Source organism: Serpula lacrymans, assembly GCF_000218685.1.
Source record: "Serpula lacrymans var. lacrymans S7.9 unplaced genomic scaffold SERLAscaffold_1, whole genome shotgun sequence".
Classification (NCBI taxonomy): Eukaryota; Fungi; Basidiomycota; class Agaricomycetes; order Boletales; family Serpulaceae; genus Serpula; species Serpula lacrymans.
Genome location: NW_006763290.1, coordinates 5,621,205 through 5,639,901, shown reverse-complemented (window position 1 = coordinate 5,639,901; position 18,697 = coordinate 5,621,205). Strand labels below are relative to the sequence as shown.

At 47.4% G+C, this 18,697-nt stretch overlaps 6 protein-coding genes across 6 annotated transcripts; 4 read left to right on the top strand and 2 right to left on the bottom strand.

Annotated features, from left to right (window-relative positions):
- Positions 1 to 3,644: 3,644 nt before the first annotated feature.
- Positions 3,645 to 4,040, bottom strand: SERLADRAFT_377161 (uncharacterized protein; the record flags this gene model as incomplete). The annotated part of the gene is made up of 1 exon (XM_007313079.1): positions 3,645 to 4,040. One exon carries the CDS (start codon positions 3,991 to 3,993, stop codon positions 3,772 to 3,774), a length of 222 nt encoding a protein of 73 aa, XP_007313141.1.
- Positions 4,041 to 6,095: 2,055 nt separating this feature from the next.
- On the top strand, positions 6,096 to 6,597 carry SERLADRAFT_377157 (uncharacterized protein; the record flags this gene model as incomplete). Its single annotated transcript, XM_007313078.1, has 1 exon — positions 6,096 to 6,597. The coding sequence occupies one exon, from the start codon at positions 6,134 to 6,136 to the stop codon at positions 6,449 to 6,451; it is 318 nt and encodes a 105-aa protein (XP_007313140.1).
- An 855-nt stretch (positions 6,598 to 7,452) lies between these two features.
- SERLADRAFT_432902 (uncharacterized protein) lies at positions 7,453 to 7,990 on the bottom strand (the record flags this gene model as incomplete). Its single annotated transcript, XM_007313077.1, has 2 exons — positions 7,453 to 7,685; positions 7,933 to 7,990. 2 exons carry the CDS (start codon positions 7,988 to 7,990, stop codon positions 7,453 to 7,455), a joined length of 291 nt encoding a protein of 96 aa, XP_007313139.1.
- Positions 7,991 to 12,413: 4,423 nt separating this feature from the next.
- Positions 12,414 to 14,749, top strand: SERLADRAFT_456141 (uncharacterized protein; the record flags this gene model as incomplete). Its single annotated transcript, XM_007313076.1, has 14 exons — positions 12,414 to 12,696; positions 12,775 to 12,927; positions 12,990 to 13,078; positions 13,149 to 13,263; positions 13,317 to 13,416; positions 13,473 to 13,554; positions 13,606 to 13,667; positions 13,731 to 13,809; positions 13,860 to 13,916; positions 13,973 to 14,027; positions 14,084 to 14,098; positions 14,159 to 14,335; positions 14,406 to 14,471; positions 14,542 to 14,749. 14 exons carry the CDS (start codon positions 12,522 to 12,524, stop codon positions 14,574 to 14,576), a joined length of 1,260 nt encoding a protein of 419 aa, XP_007313138.1.
- Positions 14,750 to 14,863: 114 nt separating this feature from the next.
- Positions 14,864 to 15,255, top strand: SERLADRAFT_377153 (uncharacterized protein; the record flags this gene model as incomplete). Its single annotated transcript, XM_007313075.1, is given in 4 exon segments — positions 14,864 to 14,895; positions 14,909 to 14,947; positions 15,005 to 15,221; positions 15,237 to 15,255. A coding segment is annotated over 1 exon segment (217 nt), but the record flags the coding sequence as incomplete, so codon positions are not given.
- Positions 15,256 to 15,649: 394 nt separating this feature from the next.
- On the top strand, positions 15,650 to 16,156 carry SERLADRAFT_432900 (uncharacterized protein; the record flags this gene model as incomplete). The annotated part of the gene is made up of 2 exons (XM_007313074.1): positions 15,650 to 15,784; positions 15,833 to 16,156. 2 exons carry the CDS (start codon positions 15,650 to 15,652, stop codon positions 16,154 to 16,156), a joined length of 459 nt encoding a protein of 152 aa, XP_007313136.1.
- Between the last annotated feature and the right edge of the window lie 2,541 nt (positions 16,157 to 18,697).

Here is an 18,697-nt window from a genome sequence, read left to right as displayed (position 1 = left end):
CAGTTTCTTTTTTTTCAGCAGAACATTCATTTACAGTGCGATTATTTTTGATTTTTGAATCATTTTTATGGACACATATTTTTTTAGAATGCCTGACTGACAATAAAGGAACTGTGTTGATACTGATAGTGTTTTGCTTTGCCCTTTTTTTACTGCATCTTCCCATGACATCATGATTTTCCTGCTCTCTCTTTGCTATTGGACTTTACTTTATGGCTGTACAAACCTGTGACATTACTCACAGCATTTATTGTTCTATCCCTTTCTTTTCTTTTTTTGACAATCTTATCCTGTACTACCTACGCAGGATTCGTCAGCGTACATTCCTTCCTTAATATTCTTTCTCATTCTTTTTGCACAGCTATACTGTGCATAGCCTACTTCTCTTTTACTATATAAACCCCTGTATTTTACCTTGTAAAAAAAACAAGAACTCGATTCCAGACTTCTTCTCTAATCTTAAGTCCACTTCTTACTGCTACTTGTGATCCAGTGTGGTCACAACACTTCCCACTTCTACCACTGTTAACTGCTGTCATCGTCACTCGTCACTTTTGAAAGTGATTGTCATCCCCTTCGATTAGAGTCCTTCTGAGCACTACAGTTTGTGCGTCAGGAGCCTGCTATCACTGGGAACCTCGTCACCTCGTCATCCTTGTTGTTCTCAAACCTACCTTGTGCTATGATTAGCAAGGTAGTGCTCGTCTATACTCGCCACAAACCCCCTATCTTTCTATAAATTCAACTATCCCTCCTCCTCAAAACCCACACTCATACACCACTGGGTTTTACTTTGAAGGATCTTTATATGTACCACCCCACGAACAACCAGACCACTCCACTGTTCTAGGAGGCAAAGCCCATAAACAAGTTCCGTGGAATCTGGGAGGATTGTGTGTTAGTTTGTTTTGTGTGTGGTTTTCTAACAACAGTTCTCATCATCGACAGCGCACACAGGAACACACTATAAAGGTAGTGGAAGATGGGGAGTGGGTACCCCTTGGGCTGCAGTGAGTTAGTTGGTATACAACAGGAGGACTCGCTGAGGAGTCTCCTGGATCTATTGGGGTATATATACTACTACAGGTTGTTTGTACATGTGTACTATACAGTTGATGAAAGCAGTGGCTGATGATGTCATAGGGCCTAGCCCGTATGGTCAGCTCCACTGCGTGAGAGAGTTAAGTCTAAAAGTAAAAGAAAGGCAACGCGGTGCGAGAAAGGGAAATGCCGCGTGGCATTTTAAAGTATAAAGTTAAAGCGGAGAATAAAAAGGAAAGGAGATGTCCGGAAATTGTGTTATCATAACAGGAACTCGTCGCGGACTCTCTCTTGATCTAGACGATCCTATCCTTCATCTTCCAGGTATCCGGCTTCTCTTTCAAGTTCTTCTTTACTACATTGTCTTGTTTCTGGAAGCTTTGACGTATATCTGGTAGGTATCCTTCGTTGTTGTCAAGTACTTCAAAATGTACGTCTGGGAGAAGTGTCTGATTCTCGTTATCGTTTGTGCCTTTAGGATGATCGATTCGTCTGCTTAACAGGTCGGCCTTCGTATTTTGATTTCCTTTGACATGTTCCATTTTAAAATTATAATCTGCAAGCTGGGATGACCATCGAGCTTGAAAATTGTATTTCTGAGGTTGACGGAAGTAGAGGAGGTTTTGGTGATCTGTGAGGATGGTGAAGGGGTGTTTTGATCCTACAAGGTGATGTCGCCATTCATCTAACGCCGTCATGACGGCGAGCATCTCTTTGTCGTAAATTTCATAGTTTCGTTCTGCAGGGGTAAGGGCTTTCGAGAGGAATGCTATGGGTCTGAATTTGTCGTTTTGTTTCTGGGATAGGACGGCTCCTACAGCGAAGTCAGAGGCGTCAGTTTCTAGTTTGAATGGGTCGTCGTCGTTTGGTATAGCGAGGGTGGGGGCAGTAGTAAGCGTTTTCTTCAATGTTTCAAAGGATGTCTCTTGTTTGTCTTTCCAGGTCCAGTCAACTTTTCCGGTGAGCACAGTGAGTGGTTTCGCAATTCGTCCGTAGTCTTTGACAAATCGTTGATAGAAGTTGGAGAACCCTAAGAATGATTGGAGTTCTCTTTTATTCTTTGGTGCGGGCCAGTCAGCGACCGCTGCGACTTTTAACGGATCCATACGGATAGTGTCTTTGGAGATGATCATGCCTAAGTACTCGACTTCCTGTTTCTCGAATTCGCACTTCTCTGGTTTAAGATACAACTGGTTTTGTTGCAGGATACGGAGGACTTTGGTGACTATTTGGTGATGTTCTTCAAGTGTTTCCGTGAAGATCATGATATCGTCTAAATATACAATAACTTTTCCTTCCGTGATCAGTTCTCTTAGGAGATGGTCCATCATGGTCTGGAAGGTTGCTGGCGAGTTGGTAAGTCCGAAAAACATGACAAGGGGTTCAAACAGGCCGTGATTGGTTCTGAAAGCGGCCTTGTGTTTGTCTCCTTCTTGGATTCGGACGTTGTTGTATCCCCATCGTATGTCTAGTTTCGTGAAGTAATTGGCACCTTTGAGTTTATCGATGAGTTCGGATATGAGGGGGAGGGTGTAGCGATTCTTTATGGTAAGCTCATTCAGCTTGCGATAGTCTTGGACAGGACGTAGTGAACCATCTTTCTTTTTGATAAAGAAGAATGGTGATGCGTAAGGTGATTTGGATACCCGAATCCGTCCACTTGTTAGGTTCTCGTTAAGGAATTCGTCTAGATGGTGTTGTTCGTCTCAGCTAAGAGGATACATTTTGCAGTCAAGACCATTAGCCTCGGGTATTAACTCAATTGCATGGTCCCAAGGACGTTTTGGGGGAAGTTTGTCAAATGATTCTTTGGTGAAGACGGGTTCGAATTCATGGTAGATTGGAGGAACGACATCTCGGAAAGTGAGCTTTGACTTTGCCTTTTCGGAGGATTCAGCGATTTGTTGACTTTTAGTGGCAAAAGCATTCAATTCTAGCTGTGTTATCTCCATGATTCGTGTTTCAAGATCGACGGCTAGAACTTTATCCCCTTCTTCAGGATGATAATCCGGATCATCGGCAGGGAAGGTAATCTTGTTGGTCCGCCAATCAATTGTTGGATTCGTCAGTATCAACCAGTTGTATCCAAGCAGTATGCGTGGTGAAAGTAGGGATGCTACGATGACATCTAATAAATGTTCTTTCCCTTTCACATTGATGTGAAGAGTGACATAGTGTGTTACTTTCTGGGATCGACCATCGGCTCCTGCGGCATCAAGAGGGACGGGCAGAGGCGTAGTATTGAGGGTATACTTGTCAACCAGGCTTTGATCAATAACTGAGTTGGTGCAACCAGAGTTGATAAGGGTTGGGACGGTGAATGTCTGTCTGTCGTCTATGGTAGTGACTTGAGAAATGACATGGAGGCTTCGTTTTGACGTGGGGTTGTGCGGCGAGGTGTAAGCATGGATGCGTTCTACAATATTCTCTTCGTCGTGGTTCTTTAGCATCTGTATCGCTTGCAGGGTGATATGCTTGTAGTGATCTTTATGGGCCCAGTTTCGTAACAGAGCTCTTGCTCTTTCTGGTTTCTGGTCTTTGATTCGTCTGGCCAACCATTCCGGTGAATGTGGCTTTGCGTAGGTTTCGGTTACAGCACGTAGATGTTGATCAACTCGTTTCATTGCAGTCGTTGGTAATGTACGAGGGTTAAGTACAACATTACGGGTCAGAGAGTCCGTGCTCACTCCTGACCTTTCTGAAAATCCTTCGGGGGCGCTTCGATTTCTTTTAATGACGATGTAGTGGGAGTGTCTTTGGTTTCCTCCGTTTCCATATATCGTATTGCCATCTTTCCATGTGGGCAATTTCTAGCAATGTGGCCTCGTTCGCCACAGTTGTAACAAGTAACATTTGGGTTGGGCCGATGTTGTCTCTGCGTGTTGGAACTCCCAATCTCCATAGGCACACCTGATCCTCCAAACTTTCCTGCTGTGTTTGGATGGACTGCATTCTGGGGCGGTGGTCTATGAGATGGGGTATAATATGGTCGTTGTTGGATATACCGTGGTCTTCGCGTCTCTGTTCGCGGTACTGTCTGTCGATGCTGTGGTGGAGGGTAGTCTTGGTTCTGCTGATAACGCGGTTGATATCGTTGGTACTGAGTTGGCAGCCTCTGTTGAGGGGGTTTATCTCTCCTCCTTTCCAGATTAAGTTCTTCATTTCGCTGTTCCCATTTCCTTGCTGCTGCCTTCCACTCTAAGTACGTGGTGGGTAGGTTTTCCTGCTGCGAGATACGATCACGAAGGAATTGAGAGAGGTTGCGGCGAAGGATACTGTGAATGAACGGATAACTTTCATCTGTGTCTGGTGGTAATCCCGCTTCCATAAGTTTGGATTCGAGTCCTCTGAAATATGCGTCTACCGTCATCTCTCGCTGTTCGTAATTGTGAAGGGCAATCTCTGCTTTCAACTTGAGATGGGGGTCCAGGAATTTGTTATCTAATTCCTTGATGAATTCCGAGATAGTTCCCAAATTCCGTGGTGCAAATAGGTCTCCTAGCACTGCGGTTTTGTTGTTGAAATTCACCTTCCATGTATGACAGGCGTCATTGGCTTTATCGGACGAGATTCGGGATAATGCAAAGAGGATTTTGGAGGAGTTGGTTTGGAAACTTCTGGGATAGGCGAAAAAATAGTTTGCTAAAGTGTTCTTCCAGTCCACGTATGTTTCCTTTTTACCAATGAATTTGAATGGAGGAGTGGCAAGGACAGCTTTGCTACCTTAATTCGTTTCGCCGGTCATTGCTGCCGCGAGATCAGGTTCAAGGTCTAAAGATTCCTGATCGAACCAATCGTCAGGTTGGTTTTCGGGTTCTGGAGTCGGAGGTGGGGGAGGAAAGTTTTCCGGTCCTGTTGATTGATACAGATTGTCGGGTTCTAGAGCTTCCGCAGCAGCTCCTAGAGATTGTGGGGGAGGTGTGTCAGGAGTGACCAAAGGACGGGGTTCTCGATAGGGCTCCAGTTTTTAACGGGTTAGATAACGGGTTTTAGATAACGAGTCTTTCTAGATAACGAGTCCTTTTTTATTTACTCAAAGTCTGGGTCAAACGTAAAGTTACTAGGGAATTCTCCTCCTTCTGCTTCTCGGGGCCTCCAGTATTCTACGCTTTGAGTAGACTCTTCACTTTCCGACTCAGTTTCGCTGCTAGATTCTCCTCCAAGTATATTTGTTAATGAACTTCCTGTTTCTCGTTCTATCCTTTCTGCGCAAGGTGCAAAAAGCTGTTCAACCGACGGGATGAGCGGTGCTTCTCCTCTTTGACCTTGGTAGGTGTAAGAGTACTGCAAATAGATACAAGTTCGTGGGCTATGGTTAATAACGACCCAGAAATTGCTTTGGAGAACTGTAACAATGAAATGTTCGGGGTGATCAGATTGTTGGTTAACAACAAATGGGGTGAGGATTTCTAAGATCCAGTAATACTCGTCGACGTATTCTGAAACGTGTCGAATATTGTCGATTTCGGTCGTGTAATCTTCTCCGTCACGAGATTTCCTCTGAGCAGTTGCGATGAGCTGATCAAATTGTGCTAACGCAGCAACAACTCGTCAAATATGATCTTTGGTAGAGGGCGTGACAATTATAATAGAAGTGCTGTGTTGAAGACCAAACCGTGGTCCGAATGCGTCAAGATCTTGGACTTCGGGGAGGTAGAGAGTTCGGCGAAGTCGTGTCAGATACTGGACAATAGAGAGGTGGTCCAGATGATTGCCGATGCAGAAGTACTGGATAGGTTGGTAACTGACAGGAGAGGCGGAGTAGGTGTCGTAGTAGTCAGATGTAAAAAATGAGGACGGGATATTGTAGGTGGGTTCCTCGTGAGGCCTCTTCCTTAACACAATGCCGCAAAGCAAGGTGTGTTTGAAGTTGTAAGGGAGGAGGCGGCTGGGTATGTCTGGAAAGACAAGAGGGCAGATTCGATAAAGATCGAGGAGATCTGGAATGTGGCTCTGCGAAATAAGTTGCAGGTTTCGTTCTTGTACGTTGGCTACTCCCTTCAAAAGCTTAACCCTCTGAGTGTTCTTGTAACTCGGGTGTACTAGGCTCTCGAAGTAGTCTATCAACGGAATTTGTTCGTGCCGCAGGGATATGAAGATTAAAAGTTCTCTCCGTGCTCTGTCGGAGATGTTGGAGTATCTCCTCGAGACTGCGAGAATTTCTCCTACAGATGGCGGAATGTTAAAAAATGGATTGGGTGAGAGCGAGTGCGTTGTTTATGTTGAGGATGATATCCTCGATCGGATCGATTGGAGAAGACGAAGCAGAGGAGTCTTGATACAACTCAGTGATCTGTTCGACCGTTCCTTCCGCGTCTGGAGTACGGGCTTCGGTAGGGACGGGGAGGACCGGGAGCGGTTTGTTGAGAGCTGCAAGGAAATCTCTCTGGTGTCTGCGGTCCGCGTCTGATACCCACTCTTCTGAGAGCTGTTGGGAGGTAGACACGATGGAGGTATACGACGTCGCTGACGAGTCCGGTTTGTAGGTATCTGATGATGGCAAAGAACGCAAAGAATTGGACGAGAGCGGTGATGGTAGAGAAGGCGTCCAGTTTGAGAAGACTGAACGACAATAGGTGTAGTGTTGTGGATAGTAAGAGGTCGATGACGATAGTGAGGAGAGGAATGGGGATGATAGAGAGGTGGAGAAGGTGATGATGAAGGTTTAGACCGGTGCAGTGGCAACGACAGTCTTTTTCAGGGTGTAAAGAAACGGTTTTCCAAAGAGGGGCTCTGGAAAAGGATTTGAAGGAGGTGAGTTCAATATTTTGTCAGGCAACAAATACGAAGCTATATAACAAAGCACAATGCCTGGTCAAGTCCTTGCTGGAAGGCGGTGAATCAGGGTATGAGAATGAAGAGTATCGGTATGAGCGCAAATCCAAACTAATATTGAACTAGAGAACAATACATTGAGTATGTACTTCTTTATATAGTGAACGGCGATGGTCAGACCGAGAAAGGGAAGTACTGAGAAAGTGGTCTGACCAGCTAGCTAACCAATAAGAAAAAGGGAGAAAGTGGTCTGATCTATCGTATTTACTAATTGTATGAGAAAATGTATTGGTAAGGGATGTGCGATTGGCTGTATCAGTACGCCCATGAGAAGGCGCTGACTCATAACCTTCTTCGCTTATCAATATTCCTCCGAAGTATTCCCAGACATAGCACTGGATCGTGGCTATGTCATCTGGATATCTTCTCGAGGGTCGACAACAAGTCTACCTCGTTGTAGGTACGATAGAACGTGAGTGTGAAGAGAGAATAAGAAGAAAAATGATAAAAGTAATAAGACACCTGCTGTAATCTCTAGTCCAAGGGCAAGAGGAGTGACGGGGATCGAGTCTGCTAACCACGACATGACGGGAATGCGATAAGAAAAATCGATTCCTCACAAGGAGGGGGAGGAGGCTATGGAGGGGGAGGAAGAGGAGGACTTGAGAGAGGATTTGAGTGGTTTATCGTTTGAGAGGAGGATGGGGGTGGATGAGCCGCGGGGGAGAGGGGGGAGAGGGGAGAGGGGAGAGGGGGAGAGAGGAGGGGAAGGGGACCATCATCTTGGTTGTGTCTGAAGTGGAAGACAGGCTGTGACTTTTGTTTTGGGAGGGCACCGAGGGAGACAAACGCGCCTGGGCCACGCTCGTCTGAGAAAGTCGGATGAGAACGAGACGGGAGAATGTAAGGCATCAAGAAAACACAAAACCAATCCCGCCCTCTTTGTCTCTTTTTTTTCATCTTCATTCCACTCCCAGATCTGAGATCGTATCAGATTTGATCACTCAGCTCCACTCTAGACTCTTACGCAAGTTCTCACACTCTCTCCCTCTCACGTCCCCTTTAGGCAATCCATATCTGCCTTCACCAGTGCTCATTTCACACTTCTTCACTCACTGTCACTGTCACCGCCGCGCCAGTCCTCTCCCTCCTTCCCGTATTCTGAACGACCCATGATAAACCATCACTCATGTCGACATTGTGTTTTTGACAGTGACGCGTTTCAGAACGTTGCATCATTCCTTGGTCTTTGGTGTTCTCGCGTTCCACGTTTGTGTCATCCCGTGCCTCTCTCATTTATTCACTCACTGTCCTCACTGTCGACTACCTCAATCGATGTTCTATCCACAAGCTACTCCTCTTCCTCTCCATTCTTTTGACGTGACAACCGCCTTGATCCCGTACCTCCTTTTCTTTTCCCGTCAGAATTCTCTTACACTTGTACTTCCTTATTTCCTTATATCCACCCCCACCGCAACACATACATTACAGCCGAAACCTCTCCTCATAATCACTCCACCCTTTGCTTTCTCGGTCCCTGCCATCAATCAATCCATCACCATTCAGCATCCCATTGTAGCATTCCCCTCAATTCAATCCCACTCTCTTCTTCTTCACTTTCTCTTCCTTCTACTCGTACCCCCAATGCCTGCTCGTCCCTTCCTCTTCTTCGTGCCCTCTTCCTGCTATCTACCGCACACCCCTTTTCTCAATTACATCCCTGCCCCCACTTCCCTATCATTACGCATCGCCCATTATCTTTATCACATCCACATATCCTCTCCTATCTCCTCCCGTCCCCTCCCGCACGCCTTCCATTCCCAACTGGTTCCATCTCCACGGCGTTGTGACAAGAGACCTATACGGAAGGTGAGAACGACCCTTTCTCCTTCCAATTGATCGCGTCCTAAACGCAAACCGCGCGAAATACCGATTGCATCCGTATAATTATAATCATGACCTGCCGTTCAGGTCACGCATACTTATCCTTACTAGCTTAACAAGCATTGCTCGCTCGCTCACAAGCCACCTGCTACTCCGGTCGATGTCAGCTGTGTGAAACGCTAACAGCTATCTGCGCTAGTGGATCCGTCGTAGATCACCCTCTGCCTCTTCCTCCACCTGTCTTGATTCCAAGCGTTCGCATGACCTTTTTATCGCAACCTGTAGCACGCCTTCATCCACTGCATCCCAAACAGACGCTCAATACAGTCCAAGAACAAAGAAGTCAGCCTTGAACGTCAGACAATAGCGCAGTGCAAGTCCTCTTTTGATTACTAGGAATTCAATTCAGACTCGGATGTTTGCTTTAGAGTTGATGTGGTACCATCTGTGTGGCGCGCTTCTGATAAGCTTTGCCTTTCCAATTGAACATAATCTATCTAGACTTGTGTCAACTCTTGGATGTAATTGAGTGATTTGGATGCGAAAGGGAAAAGTCAGCAGTGTCACTTGAATGTACATTCAGAATCGTATGCGCGACAGGTTGCTCTGAACAAGCCAGGCGGGTTGCGATTAGGAGTTTTGATAAGATAAGATGATGAGAATGTAGAAATGGATAATCGAAAGCACAAACGGTGGTTGTGTCGACCACGATCGACACTGACATGGCACAGATATTCGCAAACGCGATCACCTCTCTCTCACAGCCTCCCACTTTACTCATCCTCCTCCCTCAAGAGCACACAGAGTGGTGCGAACAGGTAAAGTCGCATCCCCGTCCTTGAACAAGCTAACCACATCCCCCAACGCACACGTCAAGTTCTCCCACGAAGGCTACACCATCGTCCACATCCCCTACCCCCCCTCCTCGCCCTCCTCCTACCACCACGCCCTCGCCGACGCCCAATCCAAGATCCTCGGGCTGGGCGCGCACTGGGGGATCGTCAGCTACGGCCTGAGCGGGCACGATGCGGAGACGCTGTTGCGGAGCCTGGCGCTGGCTATTGCGGATCTGAGGGCGTGTGTGCATTTTTGTCCCCACTCGGAGGAGGGGAGGGGGTTTTTGGCGAGGGATGGGCAGGGGAGACACGTTCCGTACGTCTCTCGCTTTTCTCGCTTTCTTAGGCCATAACCATAATACCATCTCATGATGAACACCCCTCACTTCTCACTTATGGTGGATCGTGCTACGACCCGATACATACTAACACAACATCCGCACGTACGCGCAGTGTCACGTTCCACCTTGCCTCGAGCCAAGAAGCGCTCCACGCCTCGCTCCTCCCGCTCGAAGACCCCTCCCACCTCGGCTATCCCCTCCCGACGCAGTCCGAGGCGCCGGTGAGGGTGTATAGCTATCCGTGTGTGGGGCACGAGCCGCCGTTCCCATTTGCGGTGGGGGCGCCTGTTGGGATGGGGAGGGGAGGGGGTGCGGATATGCGACGATGGAGGTGGGGTGGGGGTGGAGAGGCACGCGCGCTCTGCTGCGACGCTGAGCCTCACTCGTACGCTACACCTCGTGAAACAACACCTAGGCCCCCATTTCGATCTGGAGAGGCTGTGGGAGAGGCATACGTATTATGTGAGTGTGTGTGGGTGTGTACGAACGAATCCTGACTTTTTTTTCTGGATCTTTGTTTTGGGTTTTTGGGATAGGAGTTCGTGGAGAGGGACGCTCCGAGTAAATCATTTCCTACTATTCCTACTATCCGTTCTTCATGCAGTGCTAACGGATGCATTGCACACAGAAACGATGAGCACTATGGTAAGCCTGCTGTTTGCGATCATCTCCCATTCCGAGTCCCCCGAATGACTTGGCTAACGTCCCGCGTCGCTGCCGCTGCCAGGTCTCCGCTCCCTACGTGAACCACGTCCCGACGATGACAGGGGGGGTTGGGTATAGCGATCTCGCGCGGTTTTACAAGGTCCGTATCAGCACCATGTGTCATTTTATGGTGGACTCTCTTTATCTTGGACACTGAACTCTGGGTGTTAGTATCATTTTACAGCGGTGCGTGTTTGTTGTGCTGCTTGATAGAATGATTTGTGGGCACTGATGTTGACGCTGACGCTGATGCTGATGCTGGTAGGTGACGCCCCCCGGGATGGAGCTCCTCACGATTTCGCGTACTGGTAAGCTCTTACACGCTGCCGACGTGTCTTTTCCACGTATCATGTCTCGTGTCTCGTGTATTGTGTATTGTGGACTGGTAGACCGTTTCTGAGCCTGATTTGTTTGTATAGTGGGCGTGGACAGAATTGTGGACGAGATGATCATCTCGTTCGATCATACCACGGTGAGCCTATCTCTAAACATTCATCCTTCATCCCGTTCGCGAGGGGGAAGCTCTCGAGAATGATAACCGACGAACTGACGAATTGGCGATGTGACGAATTGATTGTAGGAAATAGACTAGTAAGCCCCCCACACGCGTTTTTGCGGAGAAGGCTGCATGCTGAGCTTGGCTTTTATTTGCGTTCTTAATTCTGGTTCTTGGCTGTCGTTAGCTTTCTCCCCGGGATACCTCCCACTGGAAAACCAGTCCAGATCGCGCTAGTTGGCATCGTCGCTTTTCGCGGGGACAAGTTATTTTTTGAGTGAGTTCGAGTTCACCTAGATGTCTTTCAACCCCTAAATGTTTGCTTGATGCTCGCTTTTTCGTTCTTACCCTTACTCACGTTGTCTCCAGACACCTGTTAGTCCCATCCCCCACGCCTTGCAATTTTGAGGGCTCATTCTCATCTGACATCTAACATCATATATCATAACCTATATCACATCTCTTATGTTCGTCGTTTCCTTTGCTTTTGATTCTTTTCAGATACTGGGACCAAGCCAGCGTCCTCGTCCAGCTCGGCCTTCTCGATCCTGCCAAGCTCAAGCTCCCGATAGCGGGTGTGGAGGTGGCGCAGAAGGTGCTGGATCCGTTTGGGAGGCCGAGTAATACGTTGCTGGAGTCGTGGAAGGGGAGCGAGGGGCTGGATATTTCGTGAGGGACTCGGATGAGGGGTGACTGGGAGGGATGCGCCAGAAAGAGGTGGGTTGGGTTGGGCTTGGCTTGGCTTACGAGCTGGGTTGATAGGTTGTGGGTTCTAGGAAGATGTAACAATTTGATTGTATTTTTACTGTTGTAAACATAAGTAGCCTGTGTGGGCGTTCTAACCTAAGAATCATTGATAGGATGCTGCGCGCCTATAGCTATTCGTGGACCCGTTATGAAATACGCGCCAAGTTGCTAAGTAAACGGGGCAGAACATGCCAGTAAACGGCTGTGCCATCAACTCCAACCCACGTTGCACTGCCAAGCTCAAACGCTTTTCATATTTATTCCACGTCGCTTCCTCAAAGTCCTAACCGTGACATACACTACAGCGGCCATAACTTGACACTCGCTTTTGTCGCGCCTCTGGAAGTCCAAGACATTGACATGGCTCGCCTTGTTCACTACAGCGAGGCCGAACCAGGGCCACATTTGGATAGGTTTGGAGATAATATGTACGGCGAGGGGATCCATGAAGCAGGGTTTACGGGCGCGTACGATGATACGCTGGGGCATGATCACGAAGACGCACGGACGTTCGCGAGCGGCACTCCAACCCCAGTCCCAGCCCCAGCCCTAACAGACCCAGACGACCTCTCCGAGTCCCACCTGGCCGGCCCAACGCCAACAGAAGCGCAAGAGCTCGCCGCGCACTACCAACAAAGCAGCCTGTCGCCACCGAGACCTCCCAGCCGACCGCTGAGCTTCTTTAGCGGCTCCGGTATGGACAAGTCAGGCGGTGCGTTGGGACTTGGGTACTCGGATAAGGTGCACGATCCGTACAGCGACGACCCGGCGTTGTCGTTTCGGAGGCCGCAGTCCTATGCTGATAACTCGGATGTGTCGTTGGTGCATAACGCCCAGGATATCGGGCGGGCGGGCGTTTATGAGGATTTGGGTGTGTAGCCTCGTCTGGTTTTGGTTTTGAGGCGCTCATGGGATTTTGATCTGTTTTGCGGATCTGGGTTTTGGTTAGAATATGCAGAGCCCTATGCTGATGAGGGCAAGAAGGTAGAACCGGAGGAAACGTCCCCGATGAAACGCTTATTTGGGACCGGAAAATACCCCCTAGATCAGCGGATAGAAGACAAGAAGCGGGGGATAGGCAGGCAGAAGTATCCTTTCGTAGGTACGCCCACCTCTCCACCCCTTCCACATTCGAATTGCTCATCATATGTGTATGGCCTATAGTGTGGGCACTCACGATCGCTATGGTGGGCGTGTTTATAAACGAGCTGGTGGTCAACTCGAGGGCGCAGGGTACGCCTGTTTCGTTGAAGGTCTGTCTCATCCTTGTCCTCGTTTAGCTGTAGACTTACTTACGAATCGACATCGACGTCGTTCTTGTAGCCGGTGGTGAATCCAATGCTGGGCCCTTCCGAAAGTGCCCTTATCAACCTGGGCGCTCGTTTCCCGCCATGCATGAAAATTGTACAAGGAGTACCTGAGACGATGCAGATGGCTTGTGCGATAACTTGCTTTATTCAGATGTGCTTTATGGTTAACATATACCTTCAGGCTTGAACGATACGGCGAACCCCCCTAACCAATTGTGCTCACTTGAGGATATATGTGGTTTTGGTGGCTTCCACAACCAGACGCCAAACCAGTGGTTCCGGTACTGGACGAAATACAGCTGATCCCCTATTCGTTTAATCTCACATGCTTTGACAGATTTATTACTGCTATATTCTTGCACGCGGGCTTCATTCATATCATTCTGAACATGATCGCTCAGCTGACGGTATCAGCCCAGGTTAGTTTCGTCTTCACTCTAGAGTATGCTGAAGTTGAGATCCTTTCACAGATCGAGAGAGAGATGGGCTCTGCAGGTTTCTTGATCACCTATTTCGCGGCTGGTATCTTCGGGTGGGTCAAATTTTCATTCGTTCTTGAAATGCGCCATGTGGACACATGCTAACATACGCGCAGAAATGTATTAGGAGGAAATTTTTCGCTTGTCGGTGCTCCTTCCATAGGTGCTAGTGGTGCGATATTTGGTACAGTGGCGGTAAGTTTTTCATCTGGTGTGTATTGTTGCCGATACCGAAATGTCTTAAGGTGACTTGGGTGGATTTATTTGCACACTGGAAATACCAATATCGGCCTGTGCGAAAGGTGAGTCGGTTCTCATCCAAGTGCTCCCGTTATGACGCTGATATTTCCCTCCCAAGCTGGTTTTCATGACAATTGAACTCATCCTCGGCATAGCCCTTGGTTATATCCCATGTATGTCCTTTTCCTCATAGAACTCATGTGTCGCCATCTCATACATTTATCTGTAGATGTTGACAACTTTGGTAAGCTATAAGCGTCATAGCATGAATCCCCGTCAAGTCAGCTCAACTTGCCATTAACAGCTCATCTGGGAGGACTTTGTATGGGACTCCTTGTGGGGACTACCCTTTATCCAGTCATCAGTCCAACAAAGCGACATAAACTCGTTATGTGGGGATTCCGGTTGGCAGCTATACCGCTGGCGATCGTTCTCTTTGTCGTTCTCATCCGCAACTTTTATACATCGGATCCCTATGCAGGTTCGCCACTTTTTTCTCTTTCGGTTGCATGAAAGGCGGATGTCAACAAACTTTAATCTTCTATTTACAGCCTGCTCCGGATGTCGCTACTTGTCTTGTATCCCGACCTCTTCGAATAATCACTGTCAAGGAACTGGTACGCAACGGTCCCTAACGTCAAGTTATACCAAGTAAAAGACTGATGATCTCTTATTTTCGTTCTTTAGGCCTCACGATGACATCAGGAGGGTCCAGTATCTAGTGTTGTTTCCATTGCGTCTGTACTCCTGCACCTCGCCCCGTCTGAATCGTACCTATAATCTGTTGTTAGTTCCTTCCTTAGCTGTCGTCGTTCACATGGACATGGACATTGCATTGCATGGAGTGTGTTTACTACCGGGCTCTTCTATATATCATTGGACCATTATCAAACGCACGCGTGAAGTTTGAGTCTTGTGAGTCTTGTGAGACTGACTATTGGAACTTCCGTGAAGTTTCGGTTGTGCTTGCGCGCAGTCTTCAAGCGGAGATTTAGTACTACCTTTACGTGAACGCCTGGGACTTGTCAACTTGAACTTGAACATGTCAACATGTCAATGACCGTCCATATACTTATTCCACCCGTTGTTTCATGTAGGTCTGCAACTGGACTTTTGTTACCTTACTGACTTGCAATATTTCTGTTCAGAGATGGACCCATCTCAGCCAAGAGCCCTTCGCAGGTCATCAAGGAATGTAAACAAGGCCCCTCCTCGGTATCAAGATGCGTCTGCGTACAGCTCTTATCCTGACACAGCTCCATCAACCGATTTCGAGAAAATGATGGATACCTTGAACAAGCAAGCGTACACATCAGATAGATATGGTGCTGTAGACGATGCAATGGTGTATGCACTGTTCGACAAGAAGGCGAGGCCTAACAAGCGCAATGCCTTCCATCCGGTGCGGGTCGACGAGGGAAGCACTACATTTCCGACAGGTCCTCAAGGGCTTGAGATGCGCAACATTATCGTATCAATGGTGGACAGGGCCCGTCCTAGTTTACGTGAATGCAAAGAAGCTGCGGGTGTCGTTGTGGAGAAATATCAAGATATCTTCTGACAGTCCGACAAGAATATTATACAGCAGTTAGTGGCATTTTTTCCATACTATATGTTGAACAATTACCGATTTGGATTTCTCCAAAGCCTCTTAGCTAGATAACTCATTTTGTATTCGGATTATAGCCACATTGGCTTGCACAAAATTTCATTTGATGGAAAGGAGGTTACAGGAGGGCTGAAGGCGAGAAGGGACATTCCCGCCTCAACATACCTGCTTGAAGCAAGTGGGTCAATGTCAGCCGACCTGAATTTTGAGACGGACCACTCAGTCATACTGGCTTCTCAGAATCAGCTTGGTCCTAAAGGAAGTCGTCTCATCTTGAGACCTTTTCGGTTTGCAAATCATGATTGTAATCCAAACTGTCAAGTTCGTTCATCCTTGGGTTTTAGTGGTCTTCATTGATGTTATGAGCAGATATATCTGGTCAAAAAAACTCATGCGGCTATTCTCGTGTCCCTTCGGGATATCAAAGCAGGAGACCAAATTACTGTGGCATACACTAAAGATGGATACTATCGCGAGGGCGTCAAATGTCTTTGTTCTGCTTGCAACCCCGATTCACCGCCTGGAAGGCTTGCCACATATGTGTTCCAGCCACCATTGTCATCAAGCGACCCTGACAATCCCCGAAAGAGGAAAGCGAGAAAACGTTCGCGCATGTGTAGTGCAAAGCGAAGGCGTCTTAAGGCCAGTACAGAAGATTCTACGGCCGCCACAAATGATGGAAAGGAGATGTAAATAGAAATTTAAAGGTCATCGAATGACAGTTTTTTCTTTGACATTTCTCTTTGCTGTAATCACCCTCGTATTCGACAACAAAGAGTAAATGCCAAAATGTGCTCAGGACCCGTATCAATGCGACTGGCGGAATTCCCAAAGTCTCGTTTCTATTCAGTAGTGAGTTGGTTTCGTTTCTCTGAACTTGAAATTACCAACGTTTGTCCAACAATAGCACAGAACTATATATTCATGGCCTTCTCGTCAAACCCCTGGTCCAAATACTCGGACTGGAGGCAGTAGTAGCTAACTTTAGTATAGCAGGCATTATTTACGGAAGACACTGGGTAAAAACCACCGACTTATGGCGCATGAACTTTACCACATCGTCAGCAGATGGCCTCAGTGAGTGCAGTGCTGCATCATTGGCTAGGCGTCTCGTTGAATCTAGTATGTACTCGCTATATTCTGAACACCAGATGACCTCAGTGCAGTGTTACCCCTGAATCCCACGAACAACTCCCGTTTATCTGCCAACCCATATCTATGTTTCCGTGCAAGTCTCAGCTGGGTCTTAGATATCCTCAGTTCAGGGTTCCACTCCAATCCCATAAATCTAAAGCTCGGATCGAATGTGAGTTGTTGAAATTTGTACTCAAGTAAACCGTCATATCTATCTTCAAGGGCAAAGGAAGGAGCGTTGATAGCATAGAACGGATCTAGCCTGGCCGCACTCCATCAGAAACTCCCGGTAATAATCAATGAGCGGCACAGCAGTTGTGATTCCTTGCCTTGCCATCGTCGATTATAGCACTATCCATAGCTCCATCCACGAGCATCCTCGGCAAACCAACGCAGGCTCTCCGGGATTTTAGGCTATTCCACGTAGGATGCGATGCATTGCGTCTCATGCCGCCCTGCTACAAACTCTACGCAGGTACACTCTGGGTCGATGGGTCGCTTTTCTGGAAGATATCTGTGATAGATATGATGAAAGTACCAATTAAAGAGGTGCGATCATTATCGCGATCATAATATGCTTTATATTACGTTGGCGTACCATGCGTAATCGTTATTTGTCTGTAGGTTCATCATCTAGCTTGTGGCTTCTCTTCGGATGATCACGAAGCCTTGCCGTCATTTGCATGCGTATGAACGCTTCAAGGAATACCTTTGCCATTCTTAGGTATTAATTATACCCACCTCTACCATGCTGGTATGTTCCGTTGCTTCTTTGCTCTTTTGGTCACGGGGCAGTGGTGTGTGAGATCCCTATGTAGAGTTCATACCCATTGTCTGATGAAGACTGATAATCAACAGCATTGCTTACGCCGAGATACTTTTGGGGGATAGGCACAATCCTAGAACCAAACGCTGAGTGCACAGCCGAATTACAAACGCATGACTGGCCCTACAAGTTCTTTCGCCGAAAACATAGCCTGGGCGGCATATGGCGCCTTCGTCTATCTTCTGCTGGGATCTATTCAGATAACCGCATGCTCATCATGTTTTAAGGTGCAGCCCTTTTAGATCTCAAGGTTTGCTTTTAATACGAAGCTGTAATTCTATGTCGGACAGATGCGCGTCTTCAAGTGAGAACATATAAAGGCCTCGAGTGCCGCAGCTACCATTCTTCATCGGAGACGCTGCTGTGATCTAGGAGCGTTCTGACCCCTTCACCAGCCATTGTTTTGTGACACCTACTTATCAGGAAGGTTCAACCAAAACAAACATGCCCTTCATAAGTAATACGACCACAACGACTTCGATTCAGCTCCAGCCCCCTTATCACGTTGGTAGTACTTTTGGTGCACTGTATGTTGGTGTTGTGATTGCATCTATGTGAGATATCTCGCGCAATTCTTATGAGTGGCATCTCAACTCACCGCCGTTTATATCGTTAACCCCTGTCCAGTCTTTTCGGTCTTACATGCTTGCAGACATTTATCTACTTTCAAAGGCACAGAACACATGGTATTGACGGGTATAAGAGGATAATGCGTCTCCAGTATCGGATCCTTTTTTTCTGTTGTGTTCATATATCTCGCTACAAAACCAGTTCTTTTCGCTCTGGTGCGACTCATTTTCCACAGTTCGTCACGCACCTTATAATACCAGTGTTAAAGGCTGTTTGATGGCTTTCACGTTGGCCTTCTCTCACATACAGTGTGGGACTATCTTGAAGAGCAGTATGGTAATCCACCGGCACTCAACAGTATAATATGGTGCTTCCGGGTACTTTTCTCCCCACTCAAATCCTGTCCCCTCCCTCACTTCAAATTGTCTTTTACAGTTGCAGATCCTCATTGCCGTAAGTGTGCCAGTCGCATGCGCAAGGTTTCACGTCTGATATAGATTTTGTGCTGTTGAATATCAGTTCATAGTTGTCGTCTTCGTGCACTGGTCAGTCCGAGCACTCGAGCAATTCTTTCTCACAATGTCTGATAAAGTATGCTTGTCTCTCTCAGTCTATATGCCCATCGTATATGGACGCGTAAGTCTTTTGACTCAGAGCATGACTTCCATTGAAGGCGCTCCCCTTGCGTTGTACTGACTAGTATC